Consider the following 13,655-nt stretch of genomic DNA (forward strand, 5'->3'; position numbering starts at 1 on the left):
GGATAAAGTTTAATAATACAAATACACAGAAATCAACTAAAACTAATAAACGACACTACTTCTTTTCATCTGATAACTCATCATCTATATTACCGTAATTCATCTCAACAGCTTTACCATCAACAACTTGTGGATTAGACAATTGAGCAATAACTTGTGATTGAACAGCATGTAATTCCTCTGGGTGTGCATTTTGCCATTCTCTCAACTTGTAAGTTTGTCCGGTTAAGTCCCAATAAATACCCCTTGCTGTATGGTAAAGACTGTGTCTTCCTTCCCAAACTGGGTACACAATAACTTGGAAAACAGTATACCATATCCAAATGAAAAATACCACAACCCAACCAGTGAAGAATTTACGGGAGAAGATATATTTGCTTCCATATAATGGCATTGGCCAAATGACTAACAAACTGACGGTTAAAAATAAACAAACAGCAACACACCTTTTGAATGCACGATGTAATGTTTGTTGTTCTTCTGTGTAGTGTGGTCTCTCTTCTTCCACCAACTGACTAGCAATCACCGAGATTTGGGATTTAATAGGCGACAATTTTTCATCATCATTGAAATTATCTGATTTGGTTGCTTCCATCAACTCTTCCTCTTCGTCCACGCGAGTGATTCTTGTCTCCAACAACTTCCAATTGAAATTCTGTGGTTTGAAAATAAGGGTAAACAATGGAACTGTAATCAACGGGAATAGCAAAGCAACAACATTACCTGTTAACATTGAATCATCTTCAAATAAATTGTCATATGAAATGGTACCAAACTTGGTTTTACATACAACCAACCATGACATAATAGCTAATCCAGTAGCAATTGGTGGAGTGAAGGTGGCTGCATGCCAGTTTTGTTTAGCAGACAAGATTGTCATTGCTGAACTCAATACAGCACCACCGATAATGATACCCATCAATTCATATAGAAATCCCATTGACACGTTTGCATAATAAAGACCAATGGCAAATCCAGCCATTGCATAAGCAAAAACAGCACAAGATATATGGGAAATGAATATCAACTTTTTACCACTGGCGTTGGGGTTGATGTATGTCCTATAGATATCATAGGTGGAAATAGTTGACACAGCAATCAACTCAGAAGACATTGCACTAGTAACTGCCATGTAAATCATAATCAAAGACAACACAGCACCGCCTTTTCCAAGTAAAGCTGAAGCAGCATTGGGCAACACTAAACCAGCAGCAACTTCATCACTAGTCATTGGTCTACCTAATGGCCAGTACTCAGTATGTTCCAAAGCCAAAGCAGCAAATCCCAAAGTCAATGAACAAAACGCAGGAATAGGAAGCCAAGCTAATGATCCCAAGATGTAACCTTTGTAAGCAGAAACGGGATCAGCGGCAAAGGCTTTGTTGAAATAACCATTGTCTAAAAACACAGTACCGAAATTACCAACAATGTTAATGACAAAGAAGATACCACCTGATTTGGAATTAAATGTCAAGAAGGATCCATCGTGATTACCATCAACTGGTTTGGTATCAGCCAATTTCATAACCAAGTCCCAAACAACACCAGGTGATCCCAATTTGTGATTAGTGGCCCATGTACTAAAAGCAAAAATGATGATAATAGTAACCATGATGACTGTATGAGCATAATCAGTCAAGATCGTAGCTTTCAATCCACCAAATACTGAGTACACCGTTGGTGAAAGACCAATCAATAAACAAGCAGCAACAGGATGCATCCCAGTCAAGTCACGTACAGTTGCTGAGCCACCACTTAACAACATAGCAGTGACCAAAATGTTGGTAGCAAGACCCCAAAAGATGTAAATAATATGAGTAACAGTACCATATCTTGCACGAACAATTTCCAAGTAGGTTCTAGCCAGAGGTGCTCTCTCTTTAGCTTTGATAGCTAAAGAAGCAAACAATGTAATTTGAACAGTGGCACCGAAAGCATAACTGCATGAACCAAATATTCCATTTTTATAAGCTTGTGTAGTTGATGTTAACAAAGTAGCTGCCCATGTCCAAGATGAAACAACAGCAGCACTGATCAAACCTGATTTGACTGACCTACCGGCGGTAGCAAACTCTTCAGCAGTGATGATTTCCTTGTTGTATCTTTTCAACAAGTAGGTCGTTAGTATCATACCAAAGGCAAATACTGCACCCAAACCAACTAGAATTGCGTATCCGGCACTTTGTGGTAACGGAACAAATGATGTGTCACTCATAATTTGTGATTCTATACCAATTGTGGTGAGTGCAAATTATAAAAATTGTGAAAAATGTAGACATCGTCCCTATTATATAGACATTCATCTCAAGCCTATTGTTTATGGTTCGTTGTGTGTACTCTATTGTTAAGAATCATCTGATATGAAACACAAGGGCATAGTTTATCAATTGTTGAAATTGGCTGCAACTGATAATTAGGTTTTTTTTTCGTTAATTCCCTTATCTCTCTCTTCGCAATTATTAATTACAGATAACAAAAAAATTTCACCTCTTACACAGAATACCATTGGCTTGTGAATTGATAACACTGTGAGTGGCCCTGCAAAGCTGCTTAAGCTCCAATAATTCAGCCCCGTAAGTAATTCTTTTTTATTGTGGAAAGAATCTGGGGTAAGGGATGAGGTTTTCAAAGAATCTCTCTGCTAACGAATTGCAAAATTTGTTGCAGGGGGTAATTTTCTCAAATTAAGATAACTTGCTTTGCAATTTAGGTAATCCAAAATAGGCAACATTGCTTTATGTAGGATACCCACTGAATCCGATAATGTATCTGTTGTGAGTCAATAAAAAATTTTGTTGTGTGAAATAATTTTTTGCCGTCTGAAAACTTATCAACCCCTTTCCTAATCAAAACTACAAACCTCTCTTAACAGGAAATGTCTTTTTCATGATAAGAGAAAAAATAAATAATTAGTAATTATTAGCTCTGTATATAAATAAATTGTGCATGTACACTACTAACTCTTGATTGGGCCGTTAACGCAAGATAATGTTTCTGTGTAATTAGTTGGTTTATGAGGCAAATTGCCGTCAAAAATGTCACTTTTCCATTGCATGGAAAAAAGAGACGGCTGTATGGGGGAATGACAGCAGGAGCAATAGTCTTGAGTTCAATCGAGAGACACACAAGAGAAATAGACTCACGAACGCTTGCAGAAGACATAGATTAATTCTTTCTTATCCTTTTTTTTGTAGAAGTGAGAAACGCTTGCATATCTATCTAGAATACAATGTGAACTAATTTACGGCCCGGATTGACTCATAAACTCATAACCTCAATTTTTGCTCGTCTAAAGAACTCTATGATATTTGGTAATACAGGCGACCCAGGTCTTTCGATCTAAATTATTAAATAGAGACGAGATTTAGTAAACAAGTAGAAACCTTCACGGGCCGAAAAGTGCGCTTTGACAGATTTAAAATTTATCTCTTCACGTAACAATCATTCAAATCGAAGAGATTCTAACTCTCTCACTTAAAAATACAATCGATTAGGATTATTCTCGTAGGGAAAGAATAAAAGGTTTCTTATCAGTAGTAGTAGTAGTAGTATATGAAATCGAACGCTGTCTTAAGGTTTCCGAATGATAGAATAACGCATGGATTAAAATTAAGTTGCAACTTTATGACAAATTTGATGAAGTATTGCGCGAAAATTTTCTAAGTGTTGGAAACATGGCCCAACTTTACTATCAAGCTATGTGTGTAAGCTACAGCTTTTGCTCAATATTGATTCAATTTAAAATGCACTCAATGATATTAAGACAACTTTTTATTGTTTTCTCAGTTTCGCAACATCAATTAACTATCGCGAAAACTGTGGCGCTTCAGGTGCTTCTGTTATCGTCAGCCATCAAATAAAATCAACGATGTCAAAACCTTCAGTGCTCAGTCCAATTGTATAAAATCCTTTTTTTACATGATCAATCCCAATGGCAATTGCTCAAAAACCACGCCCTAACTTCTTAATCATTGTTGCGGACGACTTGGGTTTCACCGATTTATCACCATTTGGAGGTGAGATCCACACTCCAAATTTGCACAAATTGGCCACTAAACAAGGGGGTATCAGGTTAACCGAGTTCCATACAGCATCTGCATGCTCTCCCACTAGGTCAATGTTGTTGAGTGGTACTGATAATCATATTGCTGGGTTGGGACAAATGGCGGAATTTGCATCACGTCATCAAGATACGTTTAAAGGTAAACCTGGATACGAAGGGTACTTAAATGATAGAGTTGTTGCATTACTGGAAATTTTACAAGACGATGGGTATCATACGTTTATTTCTGGTAAATGGCATTTAGGATTAAAAAAACCGTATTGGCCAAATAAGCGAGGTTTTACTAAATCTTGGACCTTGTTACCTGGTGCAGGCAATCATTACAAATACATAACTCGGGATGAAACCGGAGAACAAGCTCCTTTTATGCCTAGCCTATATGTTGATGGCGATCGATTATTAGATCCAGAGCGGGAATTACCTGATGATTTTTATTCTACAGTCAATTACACTGATAAAGCTATTCAATTTATTGATGAAAAGCCAAAAGATGAGCCATTTTTTGGATTTGTCACTTATACTGCACCACATTGGCCATATCAAGCACCTCAGGAAAGAATAGCCAAGTATAAGGGCGTTTACGATGCAGGCCCAGAAGTGTTGCGTAAGCAGAGATTAGCCAAAGCTTTGGAATTGGGAATTATTGATGAAAAAGTCATTCCTCATCCTATAAAGACGATACGCAAGCAATGGAAGGATTTAACTGAGGCAGAAAAAGCTAAAGAATCTAAAGTTGTGGAAACGTATGCTGCAATGGTGGAAATGCTTGATGAACAAATTGGACGATTGGTGGACCATTTACAGAAAAGTGATCAATTGGATAACACATTCATTTTAGTTATGTCGGACAATGGCGCCGATGGACAAATGATGGAAGCATTGCCATTAGCAACTCAAAAGATTCACACATTTGTTGACAAGTACTATGATAATTCGTTAGAAAATATCGGTAATTTCAATTCATTTACCAATTATGGCGACCAATGGGCACAAGCGGCAACTGCGCCACATTCAATGTATAAAGCCTGGTCAACTGAGGGGGCAATTGTATGTCCTTTGATTGTTCATTATCCGCCATTACTCCAAACCCAGTCAAACAAGATTTTGAAACAATTTATCACGGTGATGGATATCTTGCCTACTGTTTTGGACCTAGCAGGCGTCCAACATCCAGGATCAACTTACAAGGGAAGACAAGTTGCAACTCCGCGCGGTAAATCATGGGTTAATTATCTATCAGGTAAAGCTTCATTTGTTCATGATGAAAACACAGTGACTGGTTGGGAACTATTTGGTCAACAAGCAATTAGAAAAGGTCAATACAAAGCATTATATATCCCCAAGCCATTTGGTTCTGAAAAATGGCAGTTGTTTAATGTTGTGGAAGATCGAGGCGAGACTACAGATTTAGCAGATCAGTATGGAGACATTTTACAAGAATTGATCGATCATTGGGCCGTGTATGCTTCTGAAACTGGATTGATTGAGTTGGGTCCGGATTTTTTCCAAGTAGGTAAATCAGGAACTTTTGCTAGGGAATATGCAACTTTATTTGATTAAGGTGGAGAGATGTATTTGGGAGATGCTTTTCATGCCAACAAGGTACAAGGTCTCTGGTTAAAATTGTTACACTCAGTTATATAGATATATAAAAATAAGATAATGGATTCCGTTTGTCAGTTGTTTCAAAACTGTTTTTAAATGTTTCTGAATTCAAAACGAAAACCACATATGGTTGTGTCAAGAAAATAAAAATAAATGTCCACCATCGTCATAGTGTCTTTCTCTTTCCGGTTCCCAATTAAATTAATTCATTCCGCATTATTATTTGGCAAAGTTCACGTTGATCTCCTTTGTGTTTGGTATCTACGATACCTCAACATATTCTCTATCATCAACTTTACCCTCCAATTCATTTCTAATTTCCTCCATTTGAGTCACTTGTTTCTTCCACTCTTGCTTCTCCTTTTCAACATCAGTATCTTTGATAAAGAAAGAGTCATCAGGCCTTCTATAAGATCTTCCGATTCTATCCCACAATGTAGTAAATTGTCCATAGTTATAGTTGAAGTACAAATGATGAACAGTATGGCATGCAGTTCCGTTAACCACAGGATCATTACTCATGTAATTACCATCATGAATCATAACTGTCCAGAAATTAACAAATGTAAACAATCCCAAGTACAATACTTTATGTAATGGGAACAACAAAGGGTAAATATGGTATGGTAAACTTTGAGCCCATCCATCAACAGGATGGAAAGCATGAGAAGCAAATGGAGTACAAACAATCCATTTATGATGCGGTTTATGCAACCTCTTGTAAACTGAAGGCCAATGTAACCATCTATGAATGAAATAAATCAAACAATCAGTAAACAAAATAAACATGGGGATTTGTAACAACAAAAATTTCCAGCCACCAGTACATTCATTAATTTCAAAATAAAGACGTGAAAACCCTTTTAATTCTAAAAGGAAAAATGGGTTTGTTAAAGCAACCATGATTGGAATTGCAGTCATTGCACGTTCAATTTCTAACCACATTTGGTTTTTCAAGTACCTTGGATGATTAAAGATTCTTCTATCAAAGACAAATAAATAACTGAAATAAGCCACAATCAAGTATAATAACCAACCAAAAATTGTCGTCACCACCAATATACTCAATGATTCTCTTAAAAGATTTGATCTGGATAATATGGAACTAGAGAAATAATCACCAGCAGGTAAAAAAGTTGGTTTTAATCCATAAATTTCTGATTTATTCTGTAAATTCATGACTTTAGTCCACAAGTAAGATGGTAAGTTAGCAACATTGACACTAGTAGCATTGAATTGGAAGTTTAATGCATTGTAAATGGGTGAAGTAGTGTTTCCAAGTATAGCATTATCAAGTGTATCGTAACTAGCTGAACTTACAGGAAGAAATTGAGATATCTTGGAGGAAGCTTGTTGGATAACAGGTGAATTTTGAATAAATTGGTCAACTTTACCACCTTTTGGTAAAGCGGCAGCATATAGCCTGTCAAAGATGAAATAATCACAAATTTCTAATACGATATCCATGTTGTGTTGTGTATGAGGGAAGAAACGTGGGTCTTTTGAAAATTAATAAAGATCTGAAGATCGGATGAAAGCGGAGGTAGAATGTGAAATAATTTGTTGTAGTGAGTAGCAATAGCTAAGTTTGCAGTGGTGGAAATAGTAGCTAGTGGGAGTGTGTATAAAAAGCGAACGTTCCTATCTCCTTATGGATATGGGTTTGTATATATATTTCAACTGTTTTGTTTATTAATAAAAAGGAGCAGTTCTATTTTTTTCTCTTCGTATAGACCGAAACGAGGGAAACGTTTGTTTTTTTTTATTTTATTTTTTTTAAATTCCGAAGATGCAAAACTACTTTTCGATTGAAAGTCTTTAATTGGATATATACAATAAAATCTTTCGGATGTGTTGATATACCCGTGCTTCTTGGTGACGTAGTAGATAGTGACTAACTTTATTAGAGAATTCAGACCCCTTTCTTTTAGTTCTGCTTGTATATATATATAGTTTTTTGGCGCTTAATTTACTGCTTTGACAATAGGATGATTTTTCTGTTTCTAGCTCGTAGAATGTGTCAAAAAAACGCGTGGTGTGGTATGGTTCGGATCAGTGCGTAAATTATTCCAAAATAGTGGGATGATTGTTAAGATGTAAAGCCCAAGCGCCTATACGAAGAGTAAGCTACAAGTGACGCAGGAGGGTATTTCAGTGAACAAAGCATGTGCTACTACGACAACCTATTTTCAATTTTGCAATCTTTATCATATAGTACAACGGTCTTATATCAGATCTATGTGTTGGTAAGCAACTACGCACAATAAAAAAAAGGAGGGCCGTTAACACTCAATTACTAAGACAAAATTGTGTTTTATAATTCCATAACTTGTGGTTCATCTTTCTAATTCTCCATCTTTGTCCAGGCTTGTGCAATCGTTTATGAATTGCTGTATTTGAGTTTTGTGTTTCTTCATCTCATCTGCATCTCGTTCCCGTTGAGAAAAAAAAATCAATTTGAATCTTCATACGATGAGAAATAACATTTTTGACAGACTATACTACGATCCACTTGAAGTAAGAAATGAGTGTACTTGTAAGAGAAACTGAATCAGACACCTGGGGCCCAATTAGTTGCTTCTAATTACTGCAAGAACTATGTTTATTATTTTACAACTTTTTGAATCAGGTGTTTTTTAAAAAATTTCTATACGACGAAAATGATACTTTTTCTATTTTTGTGTCAACAAACTGATTGCAAAATTCGAGCTACCAATGAAAGTTGGATTGAAAGGCTTGTTATAAACTCTTTCTCCTTCTCTTTCTCTTTAATCTCTTTGTGGGTGGGTAAAAGAAAATGCACCACAACGAGATTGTTTAATCCAGTATATATAATAACTAATCAATATACAACAAACCTCCAGCGAAGTCCTTCTTATTTACAATAGATCTAGTAGATCAGCATTTATACCACTAGTATTGCCACTTTTATTCTGTGGGGGTGACGTTGTATTCGACCTGTTAGGCAGCATATTGGCTCCCTTTGGCGACAACACTGAAGAATTGAACCCGGGAGGATAATTATTTGCAACATGCAGTGAATTGTGTGTAGAATTACCCATTGAAGGTGGTTTACTATTGTTAGTTGGACTTAATGGCGTAGTTGGTAAACTCTTCATCTTGTTCGCTTCTGATGTCCAATTAATCTTATTATTTGATTTGATCTTGTTGATTGCATTGGCCAGTTGAAAGTCATCAAAGTCGTCATCACCTTCATTGTCATGATAAGCTGGTCTATCATAGGTACTTTTCAAGCTATCAAATAGATTGGAGGTGGTGGTATTGTTGTTGTTGGTGGTGGTGGCTCCAAATTTCAATGGAGTAGATTGTGTTAAATTTATGGGCGTAGGCTTTGTCATTGTTGGTTTAGATCTTGCTGTATTTAGTGTATTCAGTCTCGTTGCAGTACGCGACGAATTGGAGCTTTTCCTCGTTGGCTGCATGACTTGACTCTTTGGTGCAGTTTCTGGCTTCTCTGGCTCTTTTATAGCTTGAGATTCCAATAATGTCTCAAAATTAGGCTTACCTCTCACTTTTCCCTGTTCACTACCACTAGCAGTTCCACCATTAATATGTCGTTCCGGTAATTGTGCCAATTTCTTTTCCATCATCGCCTTTTGAATCTTATTTATAATGACCATGAATGATTTAAACTCCTTTTGATCGCAATCAGTACATTCAAAAGCTAAAGTATAACATTGTGGTATGATTGAATCAACAAGCATTTTCAAATCTAAATTCATATCTTCATTAGATACAATTTTTTCAAAAAATTTGAGAATTCGTACAACAATTTCCTCTTCTCGATTCTTTAATGATTTTGTCACCGGGAGAAATTGCTCATTAATGATTATTTTATCAATAACTCTGGCATCAACAAATTTTTCAAATGTGTTGAGGATCTTCAATTTCGTGGAAAATACTGATGTTGCTTGGAAAATCTTAATCAATAATGGGAAAAACGTATTCTTCATGTATGAAAAATCAACCTTATCTGTGAAATTGGGAATATAATCAAGAAATTTTTCTTGTAATTCTATTTGAACTTCTTTTTGATCTTGTTCTTTCGCCGCTAGGGTAAAAACTAGATCCAATATTGTCTTTATAAAACTCATAAATTGTTTGTCATTGGTTTTTTCTTGCAACACATTTAAGTTCTTAACCAAGGTTAATCTTGTCTTAACTGATGCATTGATAAGCTTAGTAAATGTTTTCAACTTCTTGCTTTTGGCCTCGTCTTTGAAAACAACATCATAGACCTTTTCCAGTAGTGATGAGCTGTCCTTTAATAATACATTATAAACCCTATCTTGGAAAGTCAATGCTGATAACGATTTGGAAATTGCCATAACAATCTCCAACGACAACGAAATCAACTCGTCGATATTGGGATCTATAGCCACTGTTTCGTCCAAAACAGTCAACTCGTTAATCAATTGCCCAATTAACAACGGCAATATCTTCAGCGATCTAAATGCAGAAGGAAATTGGCCAATCAAGTCAGTTTGTGTTGTCGGATCGAATTCAAGTAATCCTCTCATAAACACCAATTTCTCATCAATTGCCTTTGTTGTAAACTCATCAATAAACCACATGGCTTTAATAATGGTGCCATTGAAGAAATCTGAGTCTATGAATTGATCTAGTCTTAATCTGTCATAGGGGTACCTCGCAAGCAATTGAGGAAACAAAGGGTACAATTTTTCCGGGACTTTCTTCAAAATATACCTCAACTCAGTAGGACTAGTTCGATGACTGTAGAATTTAGATTCAAATTTGCGAAATTCATGTTTGTAATCTTGAATGCTATTGGTATCATGCAAGTTAATCAACAGATCACATTCATCGTAATTGTATAAATAAAAAATCAACATTCCAAACGACCATATATCATTAGCAAAATCCAATTTGGGTTGAGGATCAACAATCAATTCAGGTGCTGTAAAATTTAAATTTAGATTTGCAAATGGAATAAAAGATGATGTGTTCATGATAAAGAAATTATCTCGTTCTTGAGGTGATATCTCATTAAGATTCTTTAAAAATGTAAAACCAGCTAATTTCCAATCACCTTGAGTGTTGATAAATATGGAAGATGGCTGGATATTCAAATGAATTATATTACACTGATTATGAATAAATTGCAACCCCTTGGCTACTTGTAACAACCCCTTTTGAATCGACAACTCATCCAAATCTTTTGAAGCCACCGTATTTAAATCACTTACAACTGCTTCAGTGGCAAAGATAAACTTTGTCTTTGTCTCTTCCAATGGTTCAAGAGTAGTCAATATTTGTGGATGTCTCAATTTACTCAATTGATTCACTTCAAATTTGATCAACTCATAACATTCTTTAATTACTTTTTTAGGGCTGCTATTTGCAGCCAATGATGACATCTGACACATTCGATGAACTTGTGATTCAAATTTCAGCTTATCAAATATGAAAACGGAAACTATTCTATTGGATGACTTATGCTTGGCAGGGTATACCGTCCATGGTTCACTAACAAACGAAGGGTTATCCAGAACATTGTAAGCTGCTCTAATCCCAGTTTTAAAGCCTAAACTGCTCAACATGCTAGCTGATGTAGATATGATGGAGTAAGTCCAGTATGCGTTGTCACAATTTTCGTGTAATAAAGGAAGTGAAAAGGTGCGGAATTTTCGTTTGTCGTAAATTTTTATTTTTTTATTTTTCGAGACATTGCAAAATCTGGCATTAACCTAAATTCCCTTGGCTAGGCTATACAAATTGTTGACTGGGAGGATACTTGCAGTTTACCAAAAACAATTGGCTTTGTTTATTTTCTCAATGGATTGGTTGTATGTTCTCTCAACCAAAGCTTGTCCTCGTTAACCGGGGTTCAGAATGCTAAGAACTTATTACGACGCCTTGTGCAGTGTCCCGACTGAACAGAAATAACTGAATTCTACTCAAATGAGAACTACTTAAAAATATGAACCCTGGTCACTCTTTATACTACATCAATACACAACTTCCAATCCATCCCTAAGAATGTCTCATATCATGGGATTAAACGTGCCAGGTGCGTTGTAAGAAGGATCTTTCGAAGGTATGTAAACAGATGTCTCTCCCCTGAATTCACCACCACTACCGCCAACTCCACCACCTCTGCCTCTACCCCTGAATCCGCCTCTGAATCCACCTCTAAACCCCCCTCTGCCTCTATAACCGCCACGACCTCTGCCTCTAAAGCTACCTCTTTCATACTCTTGTCCATTTGCAGCAGCAAGAGCAGCTTCTTGTGCAGCTTGACCACCATGTTTTCCTCTACCAAATTGTCTTCCTTCTCTGAAACCAGGATCCAAATCTATTGATATACTTTGACTATCAAGAATAGTAGATTGCAAATACTTCATGGCATTGGGTGCACCTTGTTCAGTTCTGTAAATGACAAAGCAGAACCCACATGGAGTCAATTTATTTCGGTCTAATCCCATGATGATCTTATCTATAGCGCCACATTTCATGAACAATTCGTGTATTTGTTCCTCGGTGGTGAAATGGGATAGATTTCCCACGTACACTGTGCGTGATGTCATTGCTCTTTCAAGTTCACCATAGTTATGTCTTGCCTTCCGTATCAAGTACGGAGATGGTTTGTCAAGCCTCTCGGCTGAATTGTTGAAGTTGTTTTCTAGCAAATCCATTATTGTCTTGAGCTTGAAGAGGTGTAGTATTGCTTGAACTCGAAGTCTGGAAATTTTTTGTGATGGTTTCGCGCGTGAGACATCAAGTATAGCTAACTACTCTACAAAGACATTACGAAGCAATTATATTGGAAAACAAACTACTTAAGATACTAAAAAGGCAGTCCTTAACTTTGACACTTGATATTGTTGTCAGAATAAAAGTTGATGAAGCAATTGTTATCATTAAAACATACACTGCTCAACTTACCTTCTTTCGGCGTAGAACAGTTCGGCGTCAATGGACTCAATCTGTATTTAAGATCCATGAACTTTTGATTAAAAGCAACGTCGCTAGTATTCCACAATGGCTTGGCAACATAGTTGTGCCAAAAAGTACCATTCAATGGTGCATCCTCTGGCCAAGCGTGGTCAGGATCATAAAGGTCTCTAGCGCTGTACTCCACTTCCCATTCTGGCTCGTCACCTCCATTAGTGAAGGTCAAATTCAATTGAGTGTAGTAGTTGTACGCATTGATGATGTTGAAACTTTCATGTTCAACTTCATACCACTTCCATGAAGGGTTAAAGTTGGTGTATGGTGTGACAGACTGAGCTACCCAAGACATGTTTATCACATCTTCGGCGACAGCATCAGCAGCAGTAACATTGCTGGAGTACAAGATTGAAAATTGATCTCTATGGGTGTGTCCATAAAACAAATTGGCAACAGTGTAAGGAGAAAATCTCTCAATGATTTTACCAAAAATTCTTGATTGAATTGGCAAGACGTCGTAATTGTTTGGTGGGATATGTGCCATTATCCATACTCTCTGTCCCTTTTGTTCCGACTCCACCAACTCATCAATGAGGAATTTCCAATTTCCAAACAAGTCAGGACTGGTGGTTTGATCAATATAAGCCCATAAATTGTCAGCGTAATAAGTGTTTGAGTTCAAAGCAATAATCTTCAAGCCTCTGTTTGTAACATATGAGAATCCCGTGTAGTGATGCTTCAAATCATTGGCATCCTTTTCATCAAACCATTCGTTATTGATCCATAAGTTCACCATGTCGTCGATGTTGTATTGGTATGAATTGTTGCGGTCAAATTGCAAGGGTGCAACTTGAGCGTATGGAAACGAGTCGTGATTTCCCAATGAAGGCATAATGGTGATGTTGTTTAGGAAATATTTGATCAAATTGAATGCAGTTACTTCTGATTCCTTAGTGACATTTGGAGTTGCGTGAACACCGTCGTGATCAACCAAATCACCAGTAAATAAAACAAATTCGAAATTCTTGTCCTTATGAAGTTTTGCAATTTCGAC

General features: G+C 36.6%; 6 protein-coding genes across 6 annotated transcripts in view; 1 reads left to right on the top strand and 5 right to left on the bottom strand. All coding sequences in view use genetic code 12, as the record gives it.

The window, feature by feature from the left end:
* Positions 1–55: 55 nt before the first annotated feature.
* On the bottom strand, positions 56–2,215 carry CORT_0B06750 (major urea transporter; the record flags this gene model as incomplete). Its single annotated transcript, XM_003867772.1, has 1 exon — positions 56–2,215. One exon carries the CDS (start codon positions 2,213–2,215, stop codon positions 56–58), a length of 2,160 nt encoding a protein of 719 aa, XP_003867820.1.
* Positions 2,216–3,931: 1,716 nt separating this feature from the next.
* Positions 3,932–5,623, top strand: CORT_0B06760 (hypothetical protein; the record flags this gene model as incomplete). Its single annotated transcript, XM_003867773.1, has 1 exon — positions 3,932–5,623. One exon carries the CDS (start codon positions 3,932–3,934, stop codon positions 5,621–5,623), a length of 1,692 nt encoding a protein of 563 aa, XP_003867821.1.
* A 306-nt stretch (positions 5,624–5,929) lies between these two features.
* CORT_0B06770 (Erg3 C-5 sterol desaturase) lies at positions 5,930–7,135 on the bottom strand (the record flags this gene model as incomplete). The annotated part of the gene is made up of 1 exon (XM_003867774.1): positions 5,930–7,135. One exon carries the CDS (start codon positions 7,133–7,135, stop codon positions 5,930–5,932), a length of 1,206 nt encoding a protein of 401 aa, XP_003867822.1.
* Positions 7,136–8,547: 1,412 nt separating this feature from the next.
* CORT_0B06780 (Scy1 protein) lies at positions 8,548–11,250 on the bottom strand (the record flags this gene model as incomplete). Its single annotated transcript, XM_003867775.1, has 1 exon — positions 8,548–11,250. The coding sequence occupies one exon, from the start codon at positions 11,248–11,250 to the stop codon at positions 8,548–8,550; it is 2,703 nt and encodes a 900-aa protein (XP_003867823.1).
* A 444-nt stretch (positions 11,251–11,694) lies between these two features.
* CORT_0B06790 (Cbc2 protein) lies at positions 11,695–12,345 on the bottom strand (the record flags this gene model as incomplete). Its single annotated transcript, XM_003867776.1, has 1 exon — positions 11,695–12,345. One exon carries the CDS (start codon positions 12,343–12,345, stop codon positions 11,695–11,697), a length of 651 nt encoding a protein of 216 aa, XP_003867824.1.
* Positions 12,346–12,512: 167 nt separating this feature from the next.
* The window catches only part of CORT_0B06800 (hypothetical protein), a gene marked incomplete at both ends in the record, with an annotated part of 2,130 nt that continues 987 nt past the window's right edge, over positions 12,513–13,655 (bottom strand). Inside the window, one exon of the mRNA XM_003867777.1 lies at positions 12,513–13,655. This exon is cut by the window's right edge and continues 987 nt beyond it. Coding sequence (XP_003867825.1) covers positions 12,513–13,655 — 1,143 coding nt within the window.

This window comes from Candida orthopsilosis (assembly GCF_000315875.1).
Source record: "Candida orthopsilosis Co 90-125, chromosome 2 draft sequence".
Classification (NCBI taxonomy): Eukaryota; Fungi; Ascomycota; class Pichiomycetes; order Serinales; family Debaryomycetaceae; genus Lodderomyces; species Lodderomyces orthopsilosis.